At 45.1% G+C, this 23,526-nt stretch overlaps 1 protein-coding gene across 3 annotated transcripts; it reads left to right on the forward strand.

Annotated features, from left to right (window-relative positions):
• The first annotated feature begins 2,058 nt into the window (after positions 1–2,058).
• Positions 2,059–21,632, forward strand: CCR5 (C-C motif chemokine receptor 5). 3 transcript variants are annotated; one of them, XM_027096911.1, is made up of 3 exons: positions 2,059–2,344; positions 6,251–6,933; positions 19,317–21,632. In XM_027096911.1, exons 2-3 carry the CDS (start codon positions 6,262–6,264, stop codon positions 19,764–19,766), a joined length of 1,122 nt encoding a protein of 373 aa, XP_026952712.1. In that variant the 5' UTR covers positions 2,059–2,344; positions 6,251–6,261; the 3' UTR covers positions 19,767–21,632. The 3 variants fall into 3 exon arrangements, with proteins under 3 accessions (XP_026952712.1, XP_026952711.1, XP_026952713.1); XM_027096910.1 differs by lacking the exon at positions 19,317–21,632 and having other exon boundaries at positions 2,066–2,344; positions 6,251–7,524; XM_027096912.1 differs by lacking the exons at positions 2,059–2,344; positions 6,251–6,933 and adding an exon at positions 16,672–17,154 and having other exon boundaries at positions 18,697–21,632.
• Positions 21,633–23,526: the final 1,894 nt, after the last annotated feature.

The raw sequence follows: 23,526 nt of genomic DNA on the forward strand, positions 1-23,526 counted from the left end.
TCCTTTTAACCCCGCCAACCCCTCTGTACACATTCTCATCCTTATCAAGTCTTCAAAATCTCAGCTGAGTGTGTCTTCTGTTCCCTGCCCTAGAGATAAGACAAAGATTTGAATCCTGGCTCTACCACTAACTACCTCTATACATCTCTCTGTTTATAAAATTACAGAGCTGGAATCAACGATGTCTTGTATGTAGACAGAAATAGTAATAGAGTAGTCGTAATCAGCAACAGCAAAATTCCTGGGTCTTGACCTTCCCCATCACAGTCTGACTCAAAGGAACTAGCAGCGAGATGCTGGAATCAGGAGATTCCCTAAGTGGAAGTGGACCCAGTAACGCTGGGGTGAGTATCACCCATTTTGTTATTGACACCTCAGAAAGACCCTTCTGATCCCTGCCCAGAGACCGCATTAGGAGATAACTGGGGAACTTTCCCTGTTCCTGTTCACGCAAGGAATTGCTTCTAAGGAACAACCTGAGGCCCTTTTGCTTAGCACGAAAAACAGGTCTTATGCAGGATACGTGGTCACAACTTATTGAAATCTAGAAAGGACACCTGAACTTCCCTGAGTGTTTTATTGTTATTCACTACGATTTACTGAGAGCCTACTACACACCAGGCACTGTATTAGCCGCTTTACATTTATTTAAACCTCACAGACCCCAGAGGCCTTATTATTTGTTTCATAGCTAGGGAAATCAAAGCTTAGAAATTTGTCTAGCCTACAGCATGAGATCCTTCTTTCTATATGGCCTATCCTGGAAATGTCCCGTGTGCATTTGGGAAGAACACGTATGCTGTTGTTTGGTAGAGTTGTGTATATACATCTGTTAAATCTGGTTGGTTCATTGTGTTGTTCAAGTGCTCTATTTCCTTACTTCTATATGGTTGTTTTATCCATTACTGAAAGTGGGGTATTGAAGTTGCCAATGATTACTGTACAACTGTCTTTAGTTCTGTCAGTTTTGGCTTCATATATTTTGATGATCTGTCATTAGGTGTAAATGTTTATAATTGTTATATCTTCTTGCTGTACGGAACCTTTTATTAATATATAGTGTCCTTCTTCATTATCTCTTGCAAACATTATCTCTTGCAAACTTAATGTCTATTTTGTCTGATATTAGCATAGCTACCTCTGCTCTCTTTTGGTTAAGATTTGCACGGAATATCCTTCACTGTCAATCTATTTTTGTCTTTGGATCTAAAGTCTCTTATTGACAGACCATGTTTTTGTTTTGTCAATTCATTCTATCATTCTCTATCTTTTGATTGAAGCGTTTAATCCACTTACATTTCAAGTAGTTACTGATAAGGAAGGACTTCATTCTGTCATTTTGCTATTTGTTTTCTATGTGCCTTACAGCTTTTTTGTCCTTCATTTCCTGCATTACTGTCTTTGTGTTTAGTTGACTTTTTTTTGTAGTGGAATGTTTATATCGTTTTTTATTTTCTTTTGTATATGTTCTATAGCTATTTTCTTTGTGGGTACAATGAGGGTCACATTTAACCTCCCAAAGTTTTAATTTAAATATATAGCTTAACTTCAATAACATACAAAAACTCTTTTATCTGGGAATGTCCTAATTTCTCCCTCACTCTTGAAGGATAGTTTTGCCAGCTATAGGAAAAACATTTATCTTATTGAGAATCCCTTGTATGTGACAATTTGCTTCTCTTTTAGTGTTTTCTTTTAGCAAAACTTCTTTCTGAGGAGTGGAACCTATAACAGCTAAGCACCTTCTTACTAAGGACATCTCTGACACAAGAGACCACTTAGCCTTCCCTTTTCATTAAGAAGCTGTATCTAAATAACATTTCTAACGAAGTCCCAAATCCCTGATGCCACTGAAATCTGTGCATATGGTCACACAAAACGTAATTATATTTCCTCCACCATCACCAACAGCCCCCATTAGCATTCATCTTCTTGGGAAATGAAATTCTGATGTACTCGTTTCATGCAAATTATTACTGGCAGAAGAGAGGGGAAGATTTCCAGATATAGAGACCCACAAGATAAAGAAGCCCAGAGCTGTTAGACCCAGGAGCAGACACAGGGTGTGCCTAACTTACCCTCAAGGTTGCATAAGCAAGATTTCAAAATTAATTCTACTCTGGAGACTTCAACCTAGTATACAATGTTCCTGGCTGGAAAAGAAGAACTGTATCATTCTTTTTTTCAAATCTTTACCATTACTTGCCCTTGTATCTCCGCCTTCTCTTTCTGCAGGAAACTTTATTTCCTACTTCTGCACACCAAGTTTCTACCTCCAGATCTGTTTGGTTCAGTTGCTGAGAAGCCTGACACACCAGTGCCACTTGGAAGAAGCCATCTACCGGTGAGCTGGGGGTGTTTTTTCTATCACTTTCTGAACCAAAGGCTCGAAGCACCTCAGTGCTAGAGATGCAGGGACTGGGAGCACCCTGGGGGTCTCCACAGCCCAGGAACTTGGGAGATGATCAAGAAAGGAGAAATGGGTGGAGGGCAGCATCGGTACCAGGAATGTCAGAGAGACTCCAATGGCAGTGAGGAAACGCAAAGTGGAGACCCCCCTCAGGGCTCAGGCGGTAGGATAGAGTGGGCTAAAAGAAGACAATTAAGAAAGTAGGACAATCAGGTTTCTCAACTACTGCTCCTCTCACTCTGCCCCTCCCAGCCGCCAAGGACTGTGAAGAGCTGGAGCTTTCTACCTCAGATTTTCCCCCCTCCAGTCCATATACGTGATAGTCCAGGCCCTGCATCAAAATCCACCTCCTGCCTCAATTCAGAGGCTGAAGTGAGGGATTCACTTTTCTGGGAGGCAGCTTTTAATCAGTTCTGGATGATGTGTCTTGACAGTTGAAAGTGAAACATTAACCAGTGCCCTTCAGCTCCCTTGCTACATGTCGGCTGTGGTAGGAGCTAGGTGTACTGGGGTGACATGGGAATAGGGAATAAAAAGGAGAAGGTGGCTGGCACTTGAGAGGCCAGGGCAGGTGAAGAGCAAAGCATAGGAAACACATGGTGGATGTGGCTGGGGCAGTTCACCCACAATCTGAATCACCAGAGTGAGGGTCTGGGCTGTATATTTGTGACTGACAGGCTTCCTGTATGATACTTAAAGCCAGCATTTCAGAGTCACTGATCCAGTCCACACTTTCCTGTACAGATGAGGAGACTAACCTATAGAACAGCCCAGAGGGCCTGCTGTAGCTAAAAGGCTGTGTGCAAGGATCTCCAATATTTTAGTCTTTATAAGATCTCCCACTGGATTACCTGGGAGTCTAGTCCACAGGGTAGCCCTTTGTTTCTCAGAAGCTTGTAGCCTGCTAGTTCGCTGTTATTCACTTTTTCAATTGATATTTATTTAGCAGCTTCTATGTGCTAGCCTGGGTTCTAGGGCACCAAGATAGCTCATTGCAAAACAAATCTCTCTGCCCTCATGGAGCTCATCTTCTGGCAGAAATGTCTCTGAGGGTGTGTGTGCGTGTGTGTGTGTGTGTGTGTGTGTGTGCTTGTGTATGTATGGGTGGGGCACGCTTGTATGGGAAAGTGTGTGGATTTTAAGGCTAAAATGCCAAAGAAGTTCTGTTCAAGGCATGGAAGAATAACTAGAAAATCTGTTACTTGTTCTTCTACATCCATCTCTGCTCTCAGAGCCTGAAGATGAAAACCCCTGAGGGCCTTTGAAATTGTATAGTCCAAGGTTCAAATTCCAGCTCGGCCATTACTTGCTTTGTGAGTTTGGGAAAAATCATTTAATCCACCCATGCTTCTATTTCTTCACTTGTAAAATGTATACTGATCTCACAAAACGGTTGCAAGGATTAAATTAATTAATGTACGCAAAGTATTTAGCATAGCACTGGGAGCTTAAGGAACACTCAATTAATTACTATAGTTTTAATTCTTTAGGTGGATACATTTTTTTCCCCGAGTTTGATGAGAGGTATTATTTAGTTGCTGCTGATTTAAAGAATCTAGTTCAGTGCTGTGAAATTCAAAATCTGTGAAATGTATCAATCACAAGAGAAACTGAAGAATAAGGTGTATACACAGATAAAAACAAAGTCACAGTCATTGCCAGGAAAAAATGAATATTCTTGAGAACCAATTCTAATGATGTTAGTTGTCACACTTATTACGAGTTTTGTGTATTTTGTCCATGAACATTTATTGGTGCCTCCTTTAGCCAGGTGCCATCATAAGAGCTGAAGACAGAAACATGACCTAGTCCTTGCTCTCAAGCAGCACACAATGTGTAGAAGATAATGTGCTTATTTAGAGGCACACACAATGTTATGAGATAAGAATGATTTGACAGAGGAGGTGGGTTGGGCTTCACGGAGAACGGGAATTTGAGCAGGATGTATTGGAGGATGAATAGGAGCTCACTAGCCATTTTAAGCAGAGGGGCAAGCATGTGCACAACCACTAAAGCCTGAAGGAAATGATGAGTCTGGGGGAAATGGAAAAAAGATGGGTATGGCTGGAGCACAGGATCTGGGATTTGAGAAGTCATTAGAGATGAAGCTGAGAAGAAGTGAGCTTAGAAAAGCCATGATGAGTAGTCTGGGCATTGCCTTTGAGGCCCCGCCACATACAAATCGTGGGGCTACTCCAGTTTTAAACTGAGAAGTGCATGATCCAATTTCAGCTTCAGAGAAGACAGACTGAATGGGAGCATGGCTAAGAATAAGGCATGAACAAATGAAAAAGCTCAGCAAAGCCACAAGTGAGAAGTATAGGAGGCAAGAGAGTGGCAGTTGAAAGAGATGCAGAGGGGAGGACTCAGAGGTGTTTACGAGGGAGAATTCATAAGACTTAGTTGCAATAATACAAAGCATTTCTCTGTATCAGATGCTGCACTACGTCTTTGTTTCCATAGCAACTCAGCTTAGTTATTATTTTATACATGAAGAAGCTGATAGTTCAAGAAGTAATTAGCCCCGAATTACACAACTGTAGTTTGGAAGCAGGAGTCAAATCTAGGTCTTTTTGGCTCCAAAGCCCTGGCCCCTAATCTTCTGAAGAAGAGGGGACCCAGGACAATGTCAAATCTTACTTCTTAAGTAATGGAGTAAATGACAATAGCCAAGATAAGGAATCTACGAGTTGAAGCAACTTTCCAGGGGCGTTCAGTTTGGGGTGGGCTGAATTTGAGGTGGCTGTATGATACCCACTTTGCTCTCTGCTGTATCTCCAGTGCCTAAAATAGAGTATGGCTCCTGGCAGGTGCTCAATAAATATTGGTTAAATGAATAAATCCATGGGGAGATATGCAGTCGGCAATGGAAAATTCAACTCTGAGGTGGGACTGGAAGGCAGAGCTTTGGGAAGCATTAGCCTACAGGAAACTTAGAACCTTGAGATTAGACAACACAATTCAGGAAGAACTTTGGAGCAAGGGTAAAGAGGTAAATGGTAAAGAAGTGGGAGCCAAGGGTGGTGCCTGGGACTCTTACAGTGTGGTCAGAGGAAAGAGACACCAACAAAGAAAATGAAAAAGAAGTGGTGAGCCACTTTTTCTCCTGGAAGCCAAAAGTTTTTTTGTGAGTTTGTTTTTTAACTTTTTTGGGGGGGGGCCTTGATATTCACTGTAATATCAAGATATTTTGATCCTAGTTCCCTGACCAGGGATCGAACCCACGCCCTCAACAGTGAAAGCACGGAGTCCTAACCACTGGACAGCCAGGGAATTCCCAAGCCAAAAGTTTTAAATGGAAGAAGTGAGCAGAAGGATCAAATGCTTGATGAAAAAGAAACTGAAAGCCAGCGTGTTTAAAAATTGGGTTGTCATTGCAACCCTGGCAAGAGAAGTTTTCTGATGGAGACAGAAAGTTGAGAGAGATATCAGAACACTCTGGGTGGCAGGTAACAGAAAATGCAAATCATAGTGGCTCATTATGAGCATCCCCAGAAGCCCCCAGCGGAGTCCCCTTAAATACTATCATCCAGGAATGGGTCACAGGCCTTGTACCACTGCAGAGGAGCTAGAGAAAGCAAGTGTCCAATATGGTCAGCCTTATCACGAGAGTCAGGCTCTCTGGGAAGGCCAAGGGTGTTGGGAAATGGCTGTGAGGAGATGACTGGTGTCTGCAACCAGGAATAAGGGGAAGTGATGAACTAGCACACACGTTTCAAGGAGATGGCTGTGAAGCAAAGACAAAGCCTAGGACGTTGCTTAAGTGGAGCAGGGACCTTGGTAAGATTGGGGATCGCAGCCGTTGTGTTGTGTGTCATCATCTAGTCCTCTTGTTTACAGGACAAAGGAAGATGGATGGCAATGATACGTTTCCCCAGTTCAGCCACGATGTGCTTTCCACATCTCATTCTCTGTTTACAACGAATATCAAGGGGAACGATGAAGAACCCACCACCAGTTATGACTATGATTACAGTGAGCCCTGCCAAAAGACCACTGTGGGACAAATTGAAGCCCGGCTCCTACCCCCGCTCTACTCGCTGGTGTTCATCTTTGGTTTTGTGGGCAACTTGCTGGTCGTCCTCATCCTAATCAACTGCAAAAAGCTGAAAAGCATGACTGACATCTACCTGCTCAACTTGGCTGTCTCTGACCTGCTGTTCCTCCTCACCATCCCGTTCTGGGCTCACTATGCTGCAGACCAGTGGGTCTTTGGGAACGTGATGTGTAAATTTTTCACAGGGCTGTATCACATTGGTTATTTTGGTGGAATCTTCTTCATCATCCTCTTGACAATCGATAGGTACCTGGCTATTGTTCATGCTGTGTTTGCTTTAAAAGCCAGGACGGTCACCTTTGGGGTGGTGACAAGCGGGGTCACCTGGGTGGTGGCTGTGTTTGCCTCTCTCCCAGGAATCATCTTTATCAAATCCCAAGAAGAACATTCTGGTTATGCCTGTGCCCCTTATTTTCCACTAGCATGGAAGAATTTCCATACAATAATGAGAAGTGTCTTGGGCCTGGTGCTGCCACTGCTTGTCATGATCGTCTGCTACTCGGGAATCCTAAAAACCCTGCTTCGGTGTCGCAATGAGAAGAAGAAGCACAAGGCTGTGAGGCTCATCTTCGTGATCATGATTGTCTACTTTCTCTTCTGGGCTCCCTACAACATCGTCCTTCTCCTAAGCACCTTCCAGGTATTCTTTGGCCTGAGTAACTGTAAGAACAGCAGTCAGCTGGACCAAGCAATGCAGGTGACCGAGACCCTGGGGCTGATGCACTGCTGCATCAACCCCATCATCTATGCCTTCGTCGGGGAGAAGTTCAGAAGGTATCTCTCTGTGTTTTTCCGAAAGCACATTGCCAAACACCTCTGCAAACAATGCCCAGTTTTCTACGGGGAGACAGGAGATCGAGTGAGTTCAACATATACCCCTTCCACTGGGGAACAGGAAGTCTCGGCTGTTTTGTAGAGGAGTAGCAGTTCACTTGTTATTTTCAAAGGGAGACAGAAATCTATATACGATGATAAGCCTCCACAGTTTGTTGAAGAATAGAGGACTCTAAGTCTCTAAAGCAAGTGCCCAGGAACCTCAGGGTTGTGTGAACCAAGACAGACTTGTGTCATTCCTTGTAGAGCCAACATGTGCTCAGGGAATATTCCAGAACAACTGTGGGCAGAGCCCTGGACTCTCCAACGAGCTCATCGCAGTTCCTGGAAAATGTCACTTTGCCTTGTGCTTTTGCTCTTTCCCCCCTCGTCACCACTTTGCTCACTCTCTGATTCTATCAATCTCTTTGATCAGCTGGAGGTGGGGAAGAGAACGAGACAGGCACAGGTGAATGGAACAAGGGGGAGTGGGGTCAGGACCAAGGAGAAGGAGGAGGAAGTGTCAACAAGGCTGAGCCTGGACGAGGATGCAGGTAAGGGCTTTGCTCTCCCTTAGCACCATCTCCTACTGTATTTAACTTTGGAGGCTTCCCCAGCTCATGGAGAGCTTAGGAACTGTAAGAACTTTCTAGAAGCTTTGGTTGGGTCCATGATCCCCCTTCTGCTAAATGCATGACACATTTCTGCTTTATTATGGTTTAGCTATGACAACCACGCACCCTACATTTGAAATCTATTCAGTATCTTGCCCCATTGTTCATGTGCTTCTTAGGCCTCATTCCCCTATACAAAAATTTACTAAAGGACTTCCCTGGTGGCAGAGTGGTTAAGAATCCGCCTGCCAATGCAGGGGACACGGGTTCAAGCCCTGGTCCGGGAAGATCCCACATGCCGTGGAGCAACTAAGCCCGTGTGCCACAACTACTGAGCCAGCGCTCTAGAGCCCGCGAGCCACAACTACTGAAGCCCGCGCGCCTAGAGCCCACGCTCTGCAACAAGAGAAGCCACCGTGATGTGAAGTCCACACACTGCAACGAAGAGTAGCCCCTGCCCGCCGCAACTATAGAAGGCCCGTGTGCAGCAACAAAGACCCAACACAGCAATAATAAAATATAAAATGAATAAATAAATCTTTAATATTTACTAAAGTGTTTGTTTCTAAAAATATGCATAATCTTTAATGAGATGAAAAAATAAAAGCCCTCGCTTGGAAACGGGAGGGTTGGAGGTCGTGATTATGAGAAAGGGGTAGGCACTAGTGAGTTCCTCCATCAGGAGTGGAGGGGTAAGCTCGCAGCAGGATGTGCAGGAATGTTTCCAGAATCAGCTAAGAGCAGAAGCCAAGAAGGATGCGTTAGAACACTTAATAGGCCTCATGTCTCTGGATCTGATGGTGTCTGTTTCCTTGTGGCTCTTCCTGCTTTCCTGCTGCCGCTGCCCACCTGTCCCCCTGCAGCCTTTATCACATAACTCTGCCTGGAGGATTACCCTACTCCAAAAGCCGGTTTGTAGCGGTCCAGGAGAGCAGCTTTGGGGAGAATGTGAAGGAAACTGTGCAACAAGAACCCCCTGTTGGGCCCTGGAGAGGGAAGACAATTGGTGAGGATACTGGGGTATGTGCTCAGAGCAGAGAAGGGGCCTGTCTTGGAAATCAAACATCGGCCTGTAACCTCAGGGTCTATTACCAGGCAGGGCAGGCCTAGATGAGGAAGACGCTAGATAGGGTGGAAAAAAATGTCTTCCAAATTACCTTCCAGCACCTCATTTTTGCATACAGGCAAAGAGTTCAGATATACACACACACACACATTTTTTTCAATGTAAAGTAAAAATTAAAGCTGAAAACTGCAACTTGCAATTGTGGTAAACTACCACTTTAAGAGTTACTATTATGCCATGCCTAAAAATACTGTATTAGTCATAGAGACAATTCTGGTGTTGGTGGAGCACGTGGTATGTTTGGGAGACCACCGGTTCATAAATAAATGTTGATTAGGGAGTTGGAGGTCTCTGATCTGTGGATTTACTAGCTTACGGTGATGTAGCATCTAAATAATCTCAGTCGGATCACAGCACACACTCCACAACTGTCATCTCAACTGTCTTTATTCTCTCTGACTTGCTACCAAAAATCTCTTTTGCCTTGTTAGGAAGTCTAGGAAGTCGTGGATTTAATCCTATTTGAATGCTTCATGCCTTGCCAGTGTCCTTATTGATGCTCAAATGGTCCCCTCTTTGGCCGGTGGGAACTTCTAATTCAAGCTGACTCCTAATCAAAGCTTTTAAATCCTATTTGTAAAGGAGAGGAATTGGAGAAGCTCACTTAAATAAGCAGAGATTTTCATCTTGGCTGAGCTAAGAATACAAATATATGTTAGTGCATTTCCTATCTGATGCAGGCAAGAAACACAAGGCTCCTGGAACCTGGCAACTGGGGAGCTGGAAGTTACTATGGTTTTACTTTCTTGCCTCATGGCTAAAGAAGGTTTCAGAAAGATGTGTGTGTGTTGCAAGGGAGGGGGGGCGGTGCTTCACCTGCAGATACTTATATTATCCTAATGAATGCATTAAATTTTGTTTTGATGATGATGAAACATAAATATTGTTTTCAAAAACTATGACTTGGGGCTTCCCTGGTGGCGCAGTGGCTGGGGGTCTGCCTGCCGATGCAGGGGACGCGGATTCATGCCCCAGTCCAGGGGTATCCCGCATGCCGCGGAGCGGCTGGGCCCGTGAGCCATGGCCGCTGGGCCTGCGCGTCCGGAGCCTGTGCTCCGCAACGAGAGAGGCCACAGCAGTGAGAGGCCCGCGTACTGCAAAAAAAAAAAAAAAAAAAAAAAAAAAAAAAAAACTATGACTTGGAAAATGAATCAATACTCTTAACTATATTGTTTTAAAAGAAAAACTGTCTGATTGCCAACTACCCTGTCCTTCTTCTCCCAAAACTCTGACAACCACCATCCTATTCTTTCCATCTATGAGTATGATGATTTTAGATTCCTCATATAAGTGGAATTATGCAGTTCTTATCTTTCTGTGATTGACTTATTTCACTTGGCATCCTGTCCTCCAGGTACATCCATGTTGTTGCATATTGCAGGATTTCTCTCTTTCTTAAGGTGAAATAAGATTCCTTAGATGTATTAACCATATTTTCTTTATCCATTTATCAACATGCATAGAATTTCTGTTACACAGGATGAGTAAGTTCTAAATATCTGTTTTACAACAGTGTGCCTACAATACTGTATTGTACACTTAAAGATCTGTTAAAAGGGTAAATCTCATACTGTATTCCTACCACAATAAAAGTCTTTAAACTGCCTGCTTTGTTATGCTGTGGTACGACAGACTGTCTTATGGTTCACAGCTTTTCACTCCCTTCCCCGTCATTACACATGCTAGTCCTTGCCGTGTGACTTGCAGCGCGCCCTTCAAGAGGGACCCCCACCCCCAAGCCACAGCCGGCTCAGCCAATAGAAAGTGAGCAGAACTGACAGTGTCGAGTGACTGGGTGGAGCCTCTGGCTCTCCCTGCTCAGCCACAGGAAGGCCGTCCCAGAACACAAGTTCAGCCCAGGTGCCTGCTGAGTGAGCAGGAAGACGCAGAGAGCAGAGCCAGGGCCCCGGCCACAAAGCGGCCCCAGGTCACAGGAGTAAGAGGTCCATGTTCACTGTGGTACGCCCCTGACTCGTGGGGGTTGCCTGCTAAGAAGCAGAAAAGGTAACAGATGCATAAGGCAGCTGGTGCCCTCAGAGGTAAAATTTGGAAAAGTGTCTATTTGTTTTTCCATCATGAGATTCACTGTGACAAGCACACCTGAGGATCTACCGTGTGCCAGACTGGCACACGGATATGTTATTCCCATGCTCTTAGACTTCCTAGTCCAGGGATGGCTGATGGGGAGGCGCGGGGGAGAACAGAGTATTAATAATCACAATGCACTGTGCAAAGCACAGAAACAGAGGTGCACGTGTAGTTTGTTGACAGCCCCGAGGAGAAGGTGACTAACCCGGTGACAGTCCTGCATCACAGTTATAATAGCTACAGTAGGATTCTATTGCCACCAAAGAAACTGCCACTTGAAAGTTGCCAACTATCTCCATATCTAGAAGTGGAAGAAACCTCAAGTCTCCTTTATTCTAGGGAGAACGTTCGAAGTGGGCTGAGTTAAGCAAATGTCAGGAAAGATGATCATTCCAGGCGATGGGTATCTTAAGACTTTTGGTGGAGCTGGGGCTTGACACAGTGCACCCCATACCAACCTCTTCGATCTGTGGCAACTGGGGCAGTTGGAGCACTTTTTCAGAGAGGCCCTGCAGCCTCCTGGGAGTAAGCCATCAAGACCCTATCTTTCCACTTTCACTTTTTCTCATTATTAAAATTTCCCTGGGAATTCCCTGGTGGCACAGTGGTTAAGACTCCGTGCTCCCAAGGCAGGGGGCCTGGGTTCGATCCCTGGTCCAGGGACTAGATCCCACATGCATGCCACAACTAAGAGTTTGCATGCCCAACTAAGGAGCCCGCAAGCCACAACTAAGGAGCCCTCGAGCTGCAACTAAGGAGCCCGCCTGCTGCAACTAAGACCTGATGCAACCAAATAGATATTAAAAAAAAAATTTTTTTAATTTCCCTGACGGGGCTTCCCTGGTGGCACAGTGGTTGGCAATCTGCCTGCCAATGCAGGGGACATGGGTTCGAGCCCTGGTCTGGGAAGATCCCACATGCCGCGGAGCAACTAGGCCTGTGAGCCACAACTACTGAGCCTGCGCGTCTGGAGCTTGTGTTCCACAAGAAGAGAGGCCACGACAGTGAGAGGCCCACGCACCGCAATGAAGAGTGGCCCCCGCTCACCGCAACTAGAGAAAGCCCACACACAGAAACGAAGACCCAACACAGCCAAAAATAAATAAATAAATAAAATTTAAAAAAAAAAAAATTCCCTGACAAACTGAAATGGCCTCAGGTGAGATTAGCCAGCAGCAAAGGCCACCAAGGGCTGCCAAGAGAAAACTCAACACGAGCGAAGAGGTGCCTGGGCTGGTGAGCTGACCTCTACAAGGCAGCCCATGAATTCAGGGGAAGGCTGGCCCTGGGTGTGGTGAGTGACTGAGATTGGAAATTTCTCCAGACGCCACCCGTCTAGCACCATGTTTATAACTTGACATCCTTGGGATATCCTTGCTGCCTCACGGCCACACCATCTCCACCATCACCTGTCTCCAATCTCCTCTTCCCTGCTCAGCTGGTTTGCTGCCCAGTGGATGCCCCACCCAGGAATGAGGCACTGGCCTCCCCTTCCCACAGGCCCCCATTCCTCACATGGTTCTTTCAGAGGCCCCTCCTTTGGCTTTGGGGAGAGGAACCCCACCCTCCTTCCCATCAACCCCACCCACTTCTATAACCCTTTCCTGCCCAAACTTGTCTCCTTACACAGGATGGGGTGAGAAGGGTTGTCATGGTGACTAGGGGCACAGGGCTGATTCTGTTACTTTTAGTAAGGCCTGGGGGAGGTGTGTGATCCTAGGTGTCAGTGGTTTTTTTGTAGAACTTCCGGGTACTCAACACCTCTTTGCCCTCAGCCTCAGGCCATACATGGTTGCCAGCTCTGGGACAACAGGAAAAGTCCCACATATCATGTTACGTAGAGAGCCGAACACATAGCTGCAGGTATGACCTGACCCACTGAAGACCACAGAGGGTCTAATATACACCTTAATCAGCACCTTAGACTTCTGTTACCGCACATAAGGTTACATCAGCGCCATGTCTGGGCAGTGATCTGAAAGAAATACCCAAAATGCGTACAGCAGACTTCCCAGCAGAGTTAAGGGGTTTCCACCAGGTCTGGACATATCTAATAAAGCGATGAGGTGGACAGCCTGTAAATGTCTACTTGGTTTGATGATTTGCACAGGGTGAGGGGGACATGGTGCATGGTCTGGGAAAAGGGGTCATACTGGGAAGGGTCTAGCGAACAGACACAGTGGGAGTGGAGAGAACAGCATGGTGGCCTCCCAGCCCCGCTTGCCACAAAGGGTGTCTGGGGTAGAAGGTGAAGGGACACTGGAAGTCATGAGACCCCAGCATTACTGCTGAGGCACATGAGTGCAAAATGTAACACTGGTTGGAGGGGGGAGGGATTCTTCCTACTTCTTCGAGGACCGTGGGGATTCTCTGGCTCTCCTGGTGAAGGGGGCTTTGGGGACACTGGGAGCTTCCTCCTTGGTGGAGATACCAGAGCACTGACAGCAACACTCAAAACATGCTGTCCATGTGAGTGAACCAGGGAAAGGGCTCGACCGCCTATTAACAGAGCTCTGTCACATATAGTTACTGCATTCTGTTGAACGAAAGAAACCAGAAAGAGGACAGAGTCTGTGATGCCATTTATTTGAAGTTAAAGAAGAGGCACATCTAATCCATGCACAGAAGTCAGAGTGGCCCCTGCCGCTGGGTGGGGTACAAGGGCACTTTCTGGGGTGACAAGGCTACTCCCTATCATCTGGCTACAGGGTGTATGCGTATCAAAACTTCACCAAGATGTACACCTGGGTCTAGTGCGCTTTGCTGCACGTAAGTTATACCTCAATAAAAATAATAATTAAAGAGCTGCATTTATAAAGAATTTTTAATAACATAAGGACATGCCTATACTGTAATCTTTAGCAAAAAAAAAAAGCAGCATAAAGAACTGGAATGTGTGTGAGAACAATTAATCAGAAAGTATGCATGGGAAAAGGTGTGGATTAAAACACATCATGTGTTAAGAGGGACTGTTTTGAGATTGTGAGAATGTCTAATTTTTTCCGTACTTTCTATTTTTCTGTTTTTCCTAACTTGATACAATAAGCATGTGTTGGTTTTAGAGTTAGACACCTGTTTTAAAAACGAAAAGATTCACTTGCTATTTTTTCAGTCCGTCTCACTGTTGACATTGACCTAGAGTCAGCGTGAGCCCCTGTCTGTTCGTGTGAGCTGCTGTGTGTCAGGGTTTCAGCTCATTGAGCTCATGCAGTTGGCCCTTTGAACCCAAGGAAGAAATTCAATGTCCTCCCCATCTTGTGGATGAAGCTCTGAGTCCAGAGAGAGAAGCAGCCCTCGGAACTCGGGTGTAATGACTCAAAGTGGAGCAGCTACTGGAAGCCTGGCCAGCACCCCACAAGGAGGGCTGGGCATCAAGTCCAGAGCAGCAAACCAGTCAAAAGATCATTTCTCATGGAGAGTCTGAACCAGAGCCCTGCAAACTGGGAAACTGGGAGGGCCAAGGTAAAAAAAGAAGCGGAGATGGAAAAACTAAGTCACAGCATGATAAACTGCTGGTTTACTGTTGCTACGGGACAACATGGGACAACAGGAAAAGTCCCACATATCATGTTATGCAGAGAGCCGAACGTAGAGAGAGACGTTCCCATGGGTCCTCCCTTCCTTGTGCATCCCTGGGATGAACCCCTACCCCAAGAGGTGACCTGAATGTCCCCCTAAAAGGGGGTCACGCACCCTGCTAAGCTGTGCTTCCTTGTTTCAGCCTGTGAATCCTCACCCTGTATTGCCCAAATGTGGTATTTTCCAAACCAACTTGGCCATGGAGTCATTTTGTATTTAAGGGGAGAGGTCCCTTGGGGACCCCAAGTCTAGCACATCATTTCACAGAATGGGGAAGCAGAAGCTCAGAGAGGGGAAGTATCTTGCCAAGGGCACACAGCGAGCCAGCAGCCCAGTATGGGCAACTTCGAGCCTGCTCCACTACTCCACGCTGCCCTCTGGGGGTGAGTGTGCCCTCAACTCCACAGCCACCCAGATGACAAGACCCACAGAACACAGGGCAAAGCCCCAGCTCCACATGGTGAAGTATCAATAAAATACAAGGCAACCAATGCCACACACAGAAAAGCAACATTTGTCTGGCAGCATCTGAGAGTTCTACCCAGTGTATTACCACTGAACATAAGGCTTCTCTTCAACCAGCCAAAACTATATTCCCCATTTCCTGTGAAATTCTGTATTAATTTATTTGCTACACATTTTGTGAACACTTTCTCAAGCATACTTTGTACATCGCTGCTTAACTAGCCCACAGAGAGCCGGTACCTACAAAAGACTCTACAACTCGTTCTGTCATTTGATCTCAACCACAGATCTGTCGAGTAGGTTTGTGTTTGGGGCTTTTTTTCCCCCCATTTTACAGGTAAGAAAACTAAGGTCTGGAGAGTTTCAGTAACTTGTACAGATCAAGTAGTAAAGAGTGAAGCTGGGTGTTAAGTCCAGCCTCATGACTAGAGTCCAGTTCTCAACTGCTGCCTCTTGTATGAACTTGAACATCTTCTTCGTAACTCACTGTCCTGGTTGTGATTACCAGCTGCTGGGTCCTTCTGTGCTTTTCTGGCTTTTCCCAGCAGTCATATCCCTAATGGCACCAGCGGTTAGCTTCTCCCTTTCAGCTTCTATTTTGCTGATACTAATATGCTCTAGACAAGGACCCCACAGGGAACGAATTTTTTTAGAATTTTATATAATAAATCTCTCTAAGAAAGGATCACTGAATGAGTAACTAAGAGTCTGATGTTTATTGAGTGTATACTATGTGCTAAATTCTGGACATGGATGCCTCATGTAATCCTCCCAACAAACCCATGAAGCAACTACCATTATTCAGCCCACTCCACAGATAAGAAAGCTGAGGGTAGGGCGAGGCTTCGAGCTCAGGCAACCTGACTGTAGAGGCCACTTCCACAGGTTTGGGGTCTCCTCAGATCACAAGCCAGTGCTTCTTATTCTGTGGCGCTGACTCTCCACTATGTTCTTGGTTTTGTGGTCTACAATTAAGATTTATAGATAAGTAACCAACCACCAAGGAAGCCTGGGGTGACTGCATATAATATTGAAATCGAATCTTGAACTTGCCCTACTCTTCTGCCATTTGTTGCCTGTTTTGTGTTGAAAAATTCTCACAGAAATTCCAGATAGACTGTATCCTTGGAGTGAGGAACTCTGCTGCCTACATCCCTGGCAGAATACAGGCACTCACAAATGCCTGCTGGCTTGGAGGGCTGCAAAACAGTGGATAGGGAGAGTGAAAATTCATAATGACATGCTCCCAAGATGCTTGATCTGGAGAAAGATGGGCAACATGTTTAGCTCACAGGTAAAGGTAGAGTAAAAACCCTTAAGCAACCAGTTATTTTAGTTTGCAGAGGAAAACAGTATTGGGTGGTGAGCATATGTGTGTGAGTCGTGGCAGGCAAGGGGGGTGAGGGGAGAGCAGATAAAGGGGAGCACGGGGTTAAGGTGAGATGTTCCCTTCACTTCAGAGCTGGTTTCAGCTGGCTTTCACGGAAGACAAACGGCAAGGGGGTCAGAATCTCTCACCCGTTGAGCCTCCCCGTTGATAAGCCCTGCGGTCTTAAGTCCTCCTAATCATTTGCTTCTTGGCCAGCAGTTTCTTTCAGTAAAATGAGGGCTTTTGACTAGATGGACATGAATGTTCTTCTAGTTCTATTACCCTTCAATTCTTTCTGTTTTCCCTTCAATTCTTTCTGTTTTCTAACAGACTGTGTGGTTGGATGAACTGAGAACCAGAAAGAAACTGTGTAATCAGGGAAGCCCATGAATAAGCTTTCAGACCAGCTATTTATTTTCTAGTCTATTTCAAGCTCAATTTTTCTTTTTTTTAGAAAAAAAGACTGTTCTCTGATGATTTTCTGCACTGCCACATACTTATTCATTAAAACTCCGCCCCCAATTCAGAAGAAACTGTGCATTTCCTTCTTTTATGCTGTCTGTATGTTTGATTTGCACAGCTCAACTGGTCAGAGGAACTAAGACATCTGTCCCCCTGCGAGAATCTCTCTCGGTAAGTCACCTCTCAGCCACTTTGCCTATTACTTAGCTCAGCTTGTGTGATGAGTAAAAGCCTTTGCAGGAAACCATGGAAGACATTAGAAAAACACCAGGTGCTCGCTGAACTATCTTAAAATATTATCTTTAAGTAAAAAGTTAGATTTCAGAATGGTTTCAGACTGTGATAACATCAAAGATACAAAACATGATTATGAATGAAAAACTTTAAAGGGAGCAATATTATTTTTAAAAGCCCTCACCTTTCATAAGAAAGATTTTTCAGAGAGATGATGATTATTGGCCAAAACCTTGACAGAGATGATCTTCTGGTAAGGAGAACTAAAACCTCCTCATCAGGATGCCCTCTGAACAGACGCCTAACCAGAAGTTGCATCCAAGTCTTCTTTTTTTTTTTTGGCCAAGAAAAGAAGGAAGCCTGAAAATTGTCCAAATTAATAACAAGTTACAAATATCAAATGAAGTTTCATGGCATATTCAGTGTATGATTCTTTTTCTGGCTCAGAATTTAAAGGTGAGATTTTCTGTGTGCTTCTCTCAGCTGCCTAATCTGAGGTACCAGGAGTTTGAGACTCACAAGGACTAATTAGGGAAAACTCTCAATCAAGCAGTGGAACTTAAATAGACCAGGCAAGTCAGTGGGTCGTGAAGGGACTGAGCTAACCCAGGATGTATGATGGGAGATGAAACACTGTCCACTTGGTCATTTTTATGTATGTGTGGGAGCTCTTAACCATAGCAGCTCAGAAACTACAAACACAAACTTCAGAGAAAATGTGAGAATGGCAGTCTGGATTTCACAACTGGCTGCTGGTTCCTATGACCTTCTCAGGGGACTCAGGCATCAGCCTGTTTCATTTTGACTACACTGAGGCACCAGGCTGACAGTCCTGTTTTTAGTTCTCTCACCAAAGAGTGAAAGATAGGGGACCACGACGGATAAGAGTACAGGCTGCCTGCATTCAAAACTAGTTGCTTCCTCACTGTGTGTCTTTGGCGAAGTTACTCAACCTCTCTGTGCTCTGAGGCCCTTATTTGCAAAATGGGGACAATAACCTGACCCGCCTCACTGGGTCACCTTGAGGATTAACTGAATGAATGGAAGTGAAGCTTGGAACAATGTTTGGCAGGCAGAGCACCCTGGGGAACTGTTCATTACCACCAGCACGCTCGTAATGATGCTGTGTGTAAGCTAACTCCTGGGAATGGCAGCTTCAGAATAGATTGTAAGACAGTGTCGGACGGTGCCTGACCCGGTTTCTGGACATTGTTATCACAGCTTCATTCACTCCACATGGCTACGCAACATCAGATTTTATTTGGTGAGATGATACTCTCCATCTAGTAAGCAGAGAAGCAGGCAACAAACATCCCTTACTACAGAAGTTCACTGTTTGACCAAAAAAGGGACTTCAGTTAAATGTAGAAATCTATGTATCAACTTTTAAAATCTACTGGTGTTTAAGATAGTTTGCATTCATGATGGACTGTTAAGGACATTCTAGGACTTTAAAAAAGATCTCTTCTTTATTCAAAGAGTCGAGCAAAATGGATTATCAAACATCAAGTCCCCTCTACGACATTGATTATGGGATGTCAGAGCCCTGCCAAAAAGTCAATGTGAGACAAACTGCAGCCCAGCTCCTGCCCCCGCTCTACTCGCTGGTGTTCATCTTTGGTTTTGTGGGTAACATTCTGGTCGTCCTCACCCTGATCAACTGCAAAAAGCTGAAAAGCATGACTGACATCTACCTGCTCAACTTGGCCGTCTCTGACCTGCTTTTCATCATCACCATCCCATTCTGGGCTCACTATGCTGCAGACCAGTGGGTCTTTGGAGATATAACGTGCCAGTTTTTCACGGGCTTCTATTTCATTGGCTTTTTCTCTGGAATCTTCTTCATCATCCTCTTGACAATTGATAGGTACCTGGCTATCGTCCATGCTGTGTTTGCTTTGAAAGCCAGGACAGTCACCTCTGGGGTGGTGACAAGTGGGGTCACCTGGGTGGTGGCTGTGTTTGCCTCTCTCCCAGGAATCATCTTTACCAAATCCCAGAAAGAGGGTTCTCGTTATACATGCAGTCCTCATTTTCCATCCAGTCGGTATCATTTCTGGAAGAACCTCCAAACTTTAAAGATAGTCATCTTGGGCCTGGTGCTGCCACTGCTTGTCATGATCGTCTGCTACTCGGGAATCCTAAAAACCCTGCTTCGGTGTCGCAACGAGAAGAAGAAGCACAAGGCCGTGAGGCTCATCTTTGCCGTCATGATTGTCTACTTTCTCTTCTGGGCTCCCTACAACATCGTCCTTCTTCTGAGCACCTTCCAGGAATTCTTTGGCCTGAATAACTGCAGTGACTCTAATAGGCTGGACCAAGCCATGCAGGTGACAGAGACCCTGGGGATGACACACTGCTGCATCAACCCCATCATCTACGCCTTCGTCGGGGAGAAGTTCCGAAGCTATCTCTTACAGTTCTTCCGAAAGCACGTTGCCAGATGCTTCTGCAAAGGCTGTCCAGTCTTCCAGGGAGACGCTCCAGAGAGAACGAGCTCCATTTACACACGATCCACAGGGGAGCAGGAAATCTCTGTTGGCTTGTGACCTGACTCAGTTTTTATATGCAGATTAGGGGCAGGAGCGGTTCTTTTAAAGAGGAAGTTACTGTCCTAGAGGGTTTAAGTTTCATCCATTTATTTGGCATCAGCTCTAAGTATATTAGATATTTCAAGCTCATCAGTTCTAGAAAGCCAAACCAAAACACGTGATGAAATAGCAACCTTCTCACCTCCCCTCCACATACATCAATTTATTGGCAAACTCTCCCTTCACTGCAAAAGTTCAATATAAAAAAAAAAAAAAATCCTCAGAGAATTGCTAATTCCTGAGTTCGGTTACCTGAACGGGAATAACAAAATGAACTGAGGAAAGTACTGTATAGTTTCTTATCGGAGTAGGGCAACATCCAGGTTGCAAATGTGCTTAAAATATATCTTTCTCTTGCCATGGGGAGAAAAGACATGCCCGTGATCAGTTAAGAAATGACAACTTCCATGTGGGATCTCCCCTCCAAGGTGTGGTTAACAAGTTCCACAGACATTCACACCAGGGGAGAGCCCTGTGGCCTGCTGAGAGCTGGGAAGGCTTCTTCGCAGAGAAGGGATTGGAGGTGGATGGTCTGTTGGTGAAGAGGGAAGATGAGCTGCAGGCACCGCACTGGCAAAGACTGGCTGTGGGGAGATGTGCTCTGGTTGGGGGAGCCCCAGGGGAGGAAGGATGAGGTGAGAGCATGAGGAACCTGGATAGCGCTGCTCATCAAAGTCCAAGAGCAGAGCAGGGAGCCCTTGCCAGTGTTGCAGAAGGCTCATTCCACAGCCAAAGGATGGCCTGGAAAGGTGAGCATTCAGGGAAAGGAGACCAAAACAATCTGATCGAGTGAGGAGGCTCCACTTAGGTCGAGGCGCAAGAGATGGGAAGGAGGGGTGCATTCTCACAGCATTTAGGATGAGAGTCAGCAATAATAGTTGGGGCGGATTTGGCTTGGCGGTGAGGAGCAGAGAACAGTCAGAGTGAACCCCTAGATTCCACGCGAGCATCAGAGATGCCCTGAAAGAGACACCAAGAAGGAGGAGGAGGTTTAGGTCAAAACAGGAGTTGGTGGAAGAGAAAGTTGGTGGTCTGTGAGCTGACCAAAGCCCTAGGCACACAGACCCTGGGCTGCCTGTCACTGACTGCTCCGCCCCCAGAGCTGTCCGTCCCATCCAGGCTCGAATCATGAGGCATCTCCAGGGGGCTCTGAAACACCAGATTTACGAACGCACGAGCCTGAGGTCCAGGAACACTTTTAGGTCAGATATGACATCTAGGTGAGGACTGATTACACAGTTAATGAAAATCCAGAGCTTTATAAGCACGGAGTAAAGAGGTCCCCAAGAGCTGCAGGAAGCCTGAATGACTGTTTCTGCCTGTTTCAGGCGCACCACTATTTACGGTTTTCTGGATCTAACTATCAATAGACAAAGGGAAGAAGGACACACTCATTTGGAAACAGGCTGCCTCAAGCTTTATAAGCCACAAAACGTGCAATCTACTAACCTCTGTGTTTCAGGCTGAGTGTGGAGGCTTTAGATACACCTTCCAGGCACCATCTCCAAACAAAGCATATCCAAACACTAAGAGACTTATTCATTTCAAAGGGAGAATTTGAAATTTTTCGCAGTTGCTACTTCTGTTATTTTGTATATGCCTAAGATTGTTTTGAATTCAGGGGTAGCTAAGACCATCGTTGTAAAGATTAGGTGGGAAAATGTAAAGGAGTGCGAATCCCTCAGGAGATTAAGGTGTCAAAATAAGAGGTACTACTGATTTTTCTGCAGTTCTTAAATGGGAATCTTGAGGGTTGTGGCTATCAATGGGAAGTGACTGGAAGGACCTTTTCTTTTGCCCTTAAGGTTACTGAGAGTGCATATATAACACATGACCCTCACCTATGAATCAGTTCAAACATTCTGGTATCTTTGTGTATATACATATAAACATATATATATGTATATATACACATATACATGTGTATGACATTCTTACATATATAGGAAGTTACAAACTGCTTAGAAGAAAATATGTATCTAATAAAAACCCTGTAAAATAACTGGTTGTATTCTTGTATTTTCAGCCAAGTTTACATTTAGAAAATAGCACATAAAGTTGTGAGAGCATTTTGTGTAGCTGTTTCAGAAAATTTCATACACACACACAAACACACATATTGAGAATTATTTTTCTAATTATTTTTAAAAGTTAACCTTCTCCCTGGATCAAATTGCCAGAATAATTTGTTTTTAAAGATGCTACTTCCCAGAGTGGTGATTCTGAACAACTGACCCTGCAAACTTTTAAATTTCAAATTTAATTCTGCTCAAGCAAAAGAACTGACATATTTTTTTAAAAAAATCAATGTGTGATTCAGCATATGCCAGCTGTCTATGCTTGAAAATGAAGACATACAATGTCATAACCTGGTCATTTATCTGTAGTCTAGAGTTACAGATACATAATGCAGGAGGAAGAGGTTGGTGGCTATAAAGATTACTTTTCTTTCATTTAAAGTCTCTCCCCAAAACTTGGCTGTAATTTCAGCGATGGCAACGGTGCCCATGTGAACTTCTGTGCACGTGTCTCTCACCCTCAAGGAGGACAGGTGCTCCATGTGGAGGTGACCTGGCCGGGCACCTTCACACTGGTTTTCCCCCTGCTGTCCTCTCCCCTTCCAGAGTGGACTCTAGAGTTGGCCAGCGTCCTACATGCAGGTCTGTGAAATGAGCAGCAGACAAGGACAGCTGGAGCTGGTCCTTAGGACAGCTTCTCCCTAACAATACCTGAAAGACTTCCTTCCATCTCATAGGCTACAAGGAGGCATGAACCAATGAAGCCTGGAAGAGGGCTGGGATTAGAGCAGAGGGAAGGGCCAGGGAGAAAGCAGGCCCTGCCCCATATGACAAAGGCAGCTGCCATAGGGAGACTGGAAAGTGTCAGTCTTTATGGCTGATACACATGCACTTCTTATCCTCTTTCCCTCTGAAAAAATGAATCCAATGTTAACATGAAGAAAAAGCTACCCAACGTGTCTGCAGCCTTTCCAGGGTGCATACCCCACGCTCACTCCTCGTCTGCCTGGATCCTCCATGCCCCTTGCTTTGCAGGCCCCTCCACTGCCCACCTCTTCTCTGCCCATCCCTTAGATCAACAAACAAGTGTGAACTCATTATGGCCTGCAGGTTCTGACTCCATTCACTGCCTCAACTCAGAGGCCCCATCAAGGACGGGGTTGTATGTGCCATGGAGAAAGTCAAAGAAAAGGTAAACGTCCTTAGCAGGGAGCAATAATGTGCAAATTCATAAGCTAAGATTCTGTTGACATATATATTCCAAGGGTTCTCAGTAAAAGCAGCTCTGACTAAACTAAAACGTACTGGCATTTCTACTGATTAAATTAATAAGTCATTTACTTTCTATCTGAAGGAAGGACAGATTCCCCAACATGAATATCAGCGTTCAAATGTTAACCCTTCTAATGAAGACATCAGACACCACTGAAGTGAGAAGTGAGCCAGAGAACAAGTCCTGAACTTCCTAACTGCTCTGGCTCATAGTCTGGTAACATATCTTTTATCTACAGTTCAGGGTTTGCGAAGACCTCCTATAACCCTCAGGGGTGAGGGTGGACAGAAGAGGCAAAAAGAGGCATTTCCATAGCTCCTTTGCAATTAAATAAAATTCACTATAAAAGTCTTGCTTGTATTTTTCCAAAATACTGTCAAACTTTAATATATTACATTATGTATATGTCATAATTGTGCCACATTTT

Source organism: Aethalodelphis obliquidens, unplaced genomic scaffold (genome assembly GCF_003676395.1).
Source record: "Aethalodelphis obliquidens isolate GAN/ISIS:26980383/991018 unplaced genomic scaffold, ASM367639v1 scaffold111, whole genome shotgun sequence".
NCBI lineage: Eukaryota > Metazoa > Chordata > Mammalia > Artiodactyla > Delphinidae > Aethalodelphis > Aethalodelphis obliquidens.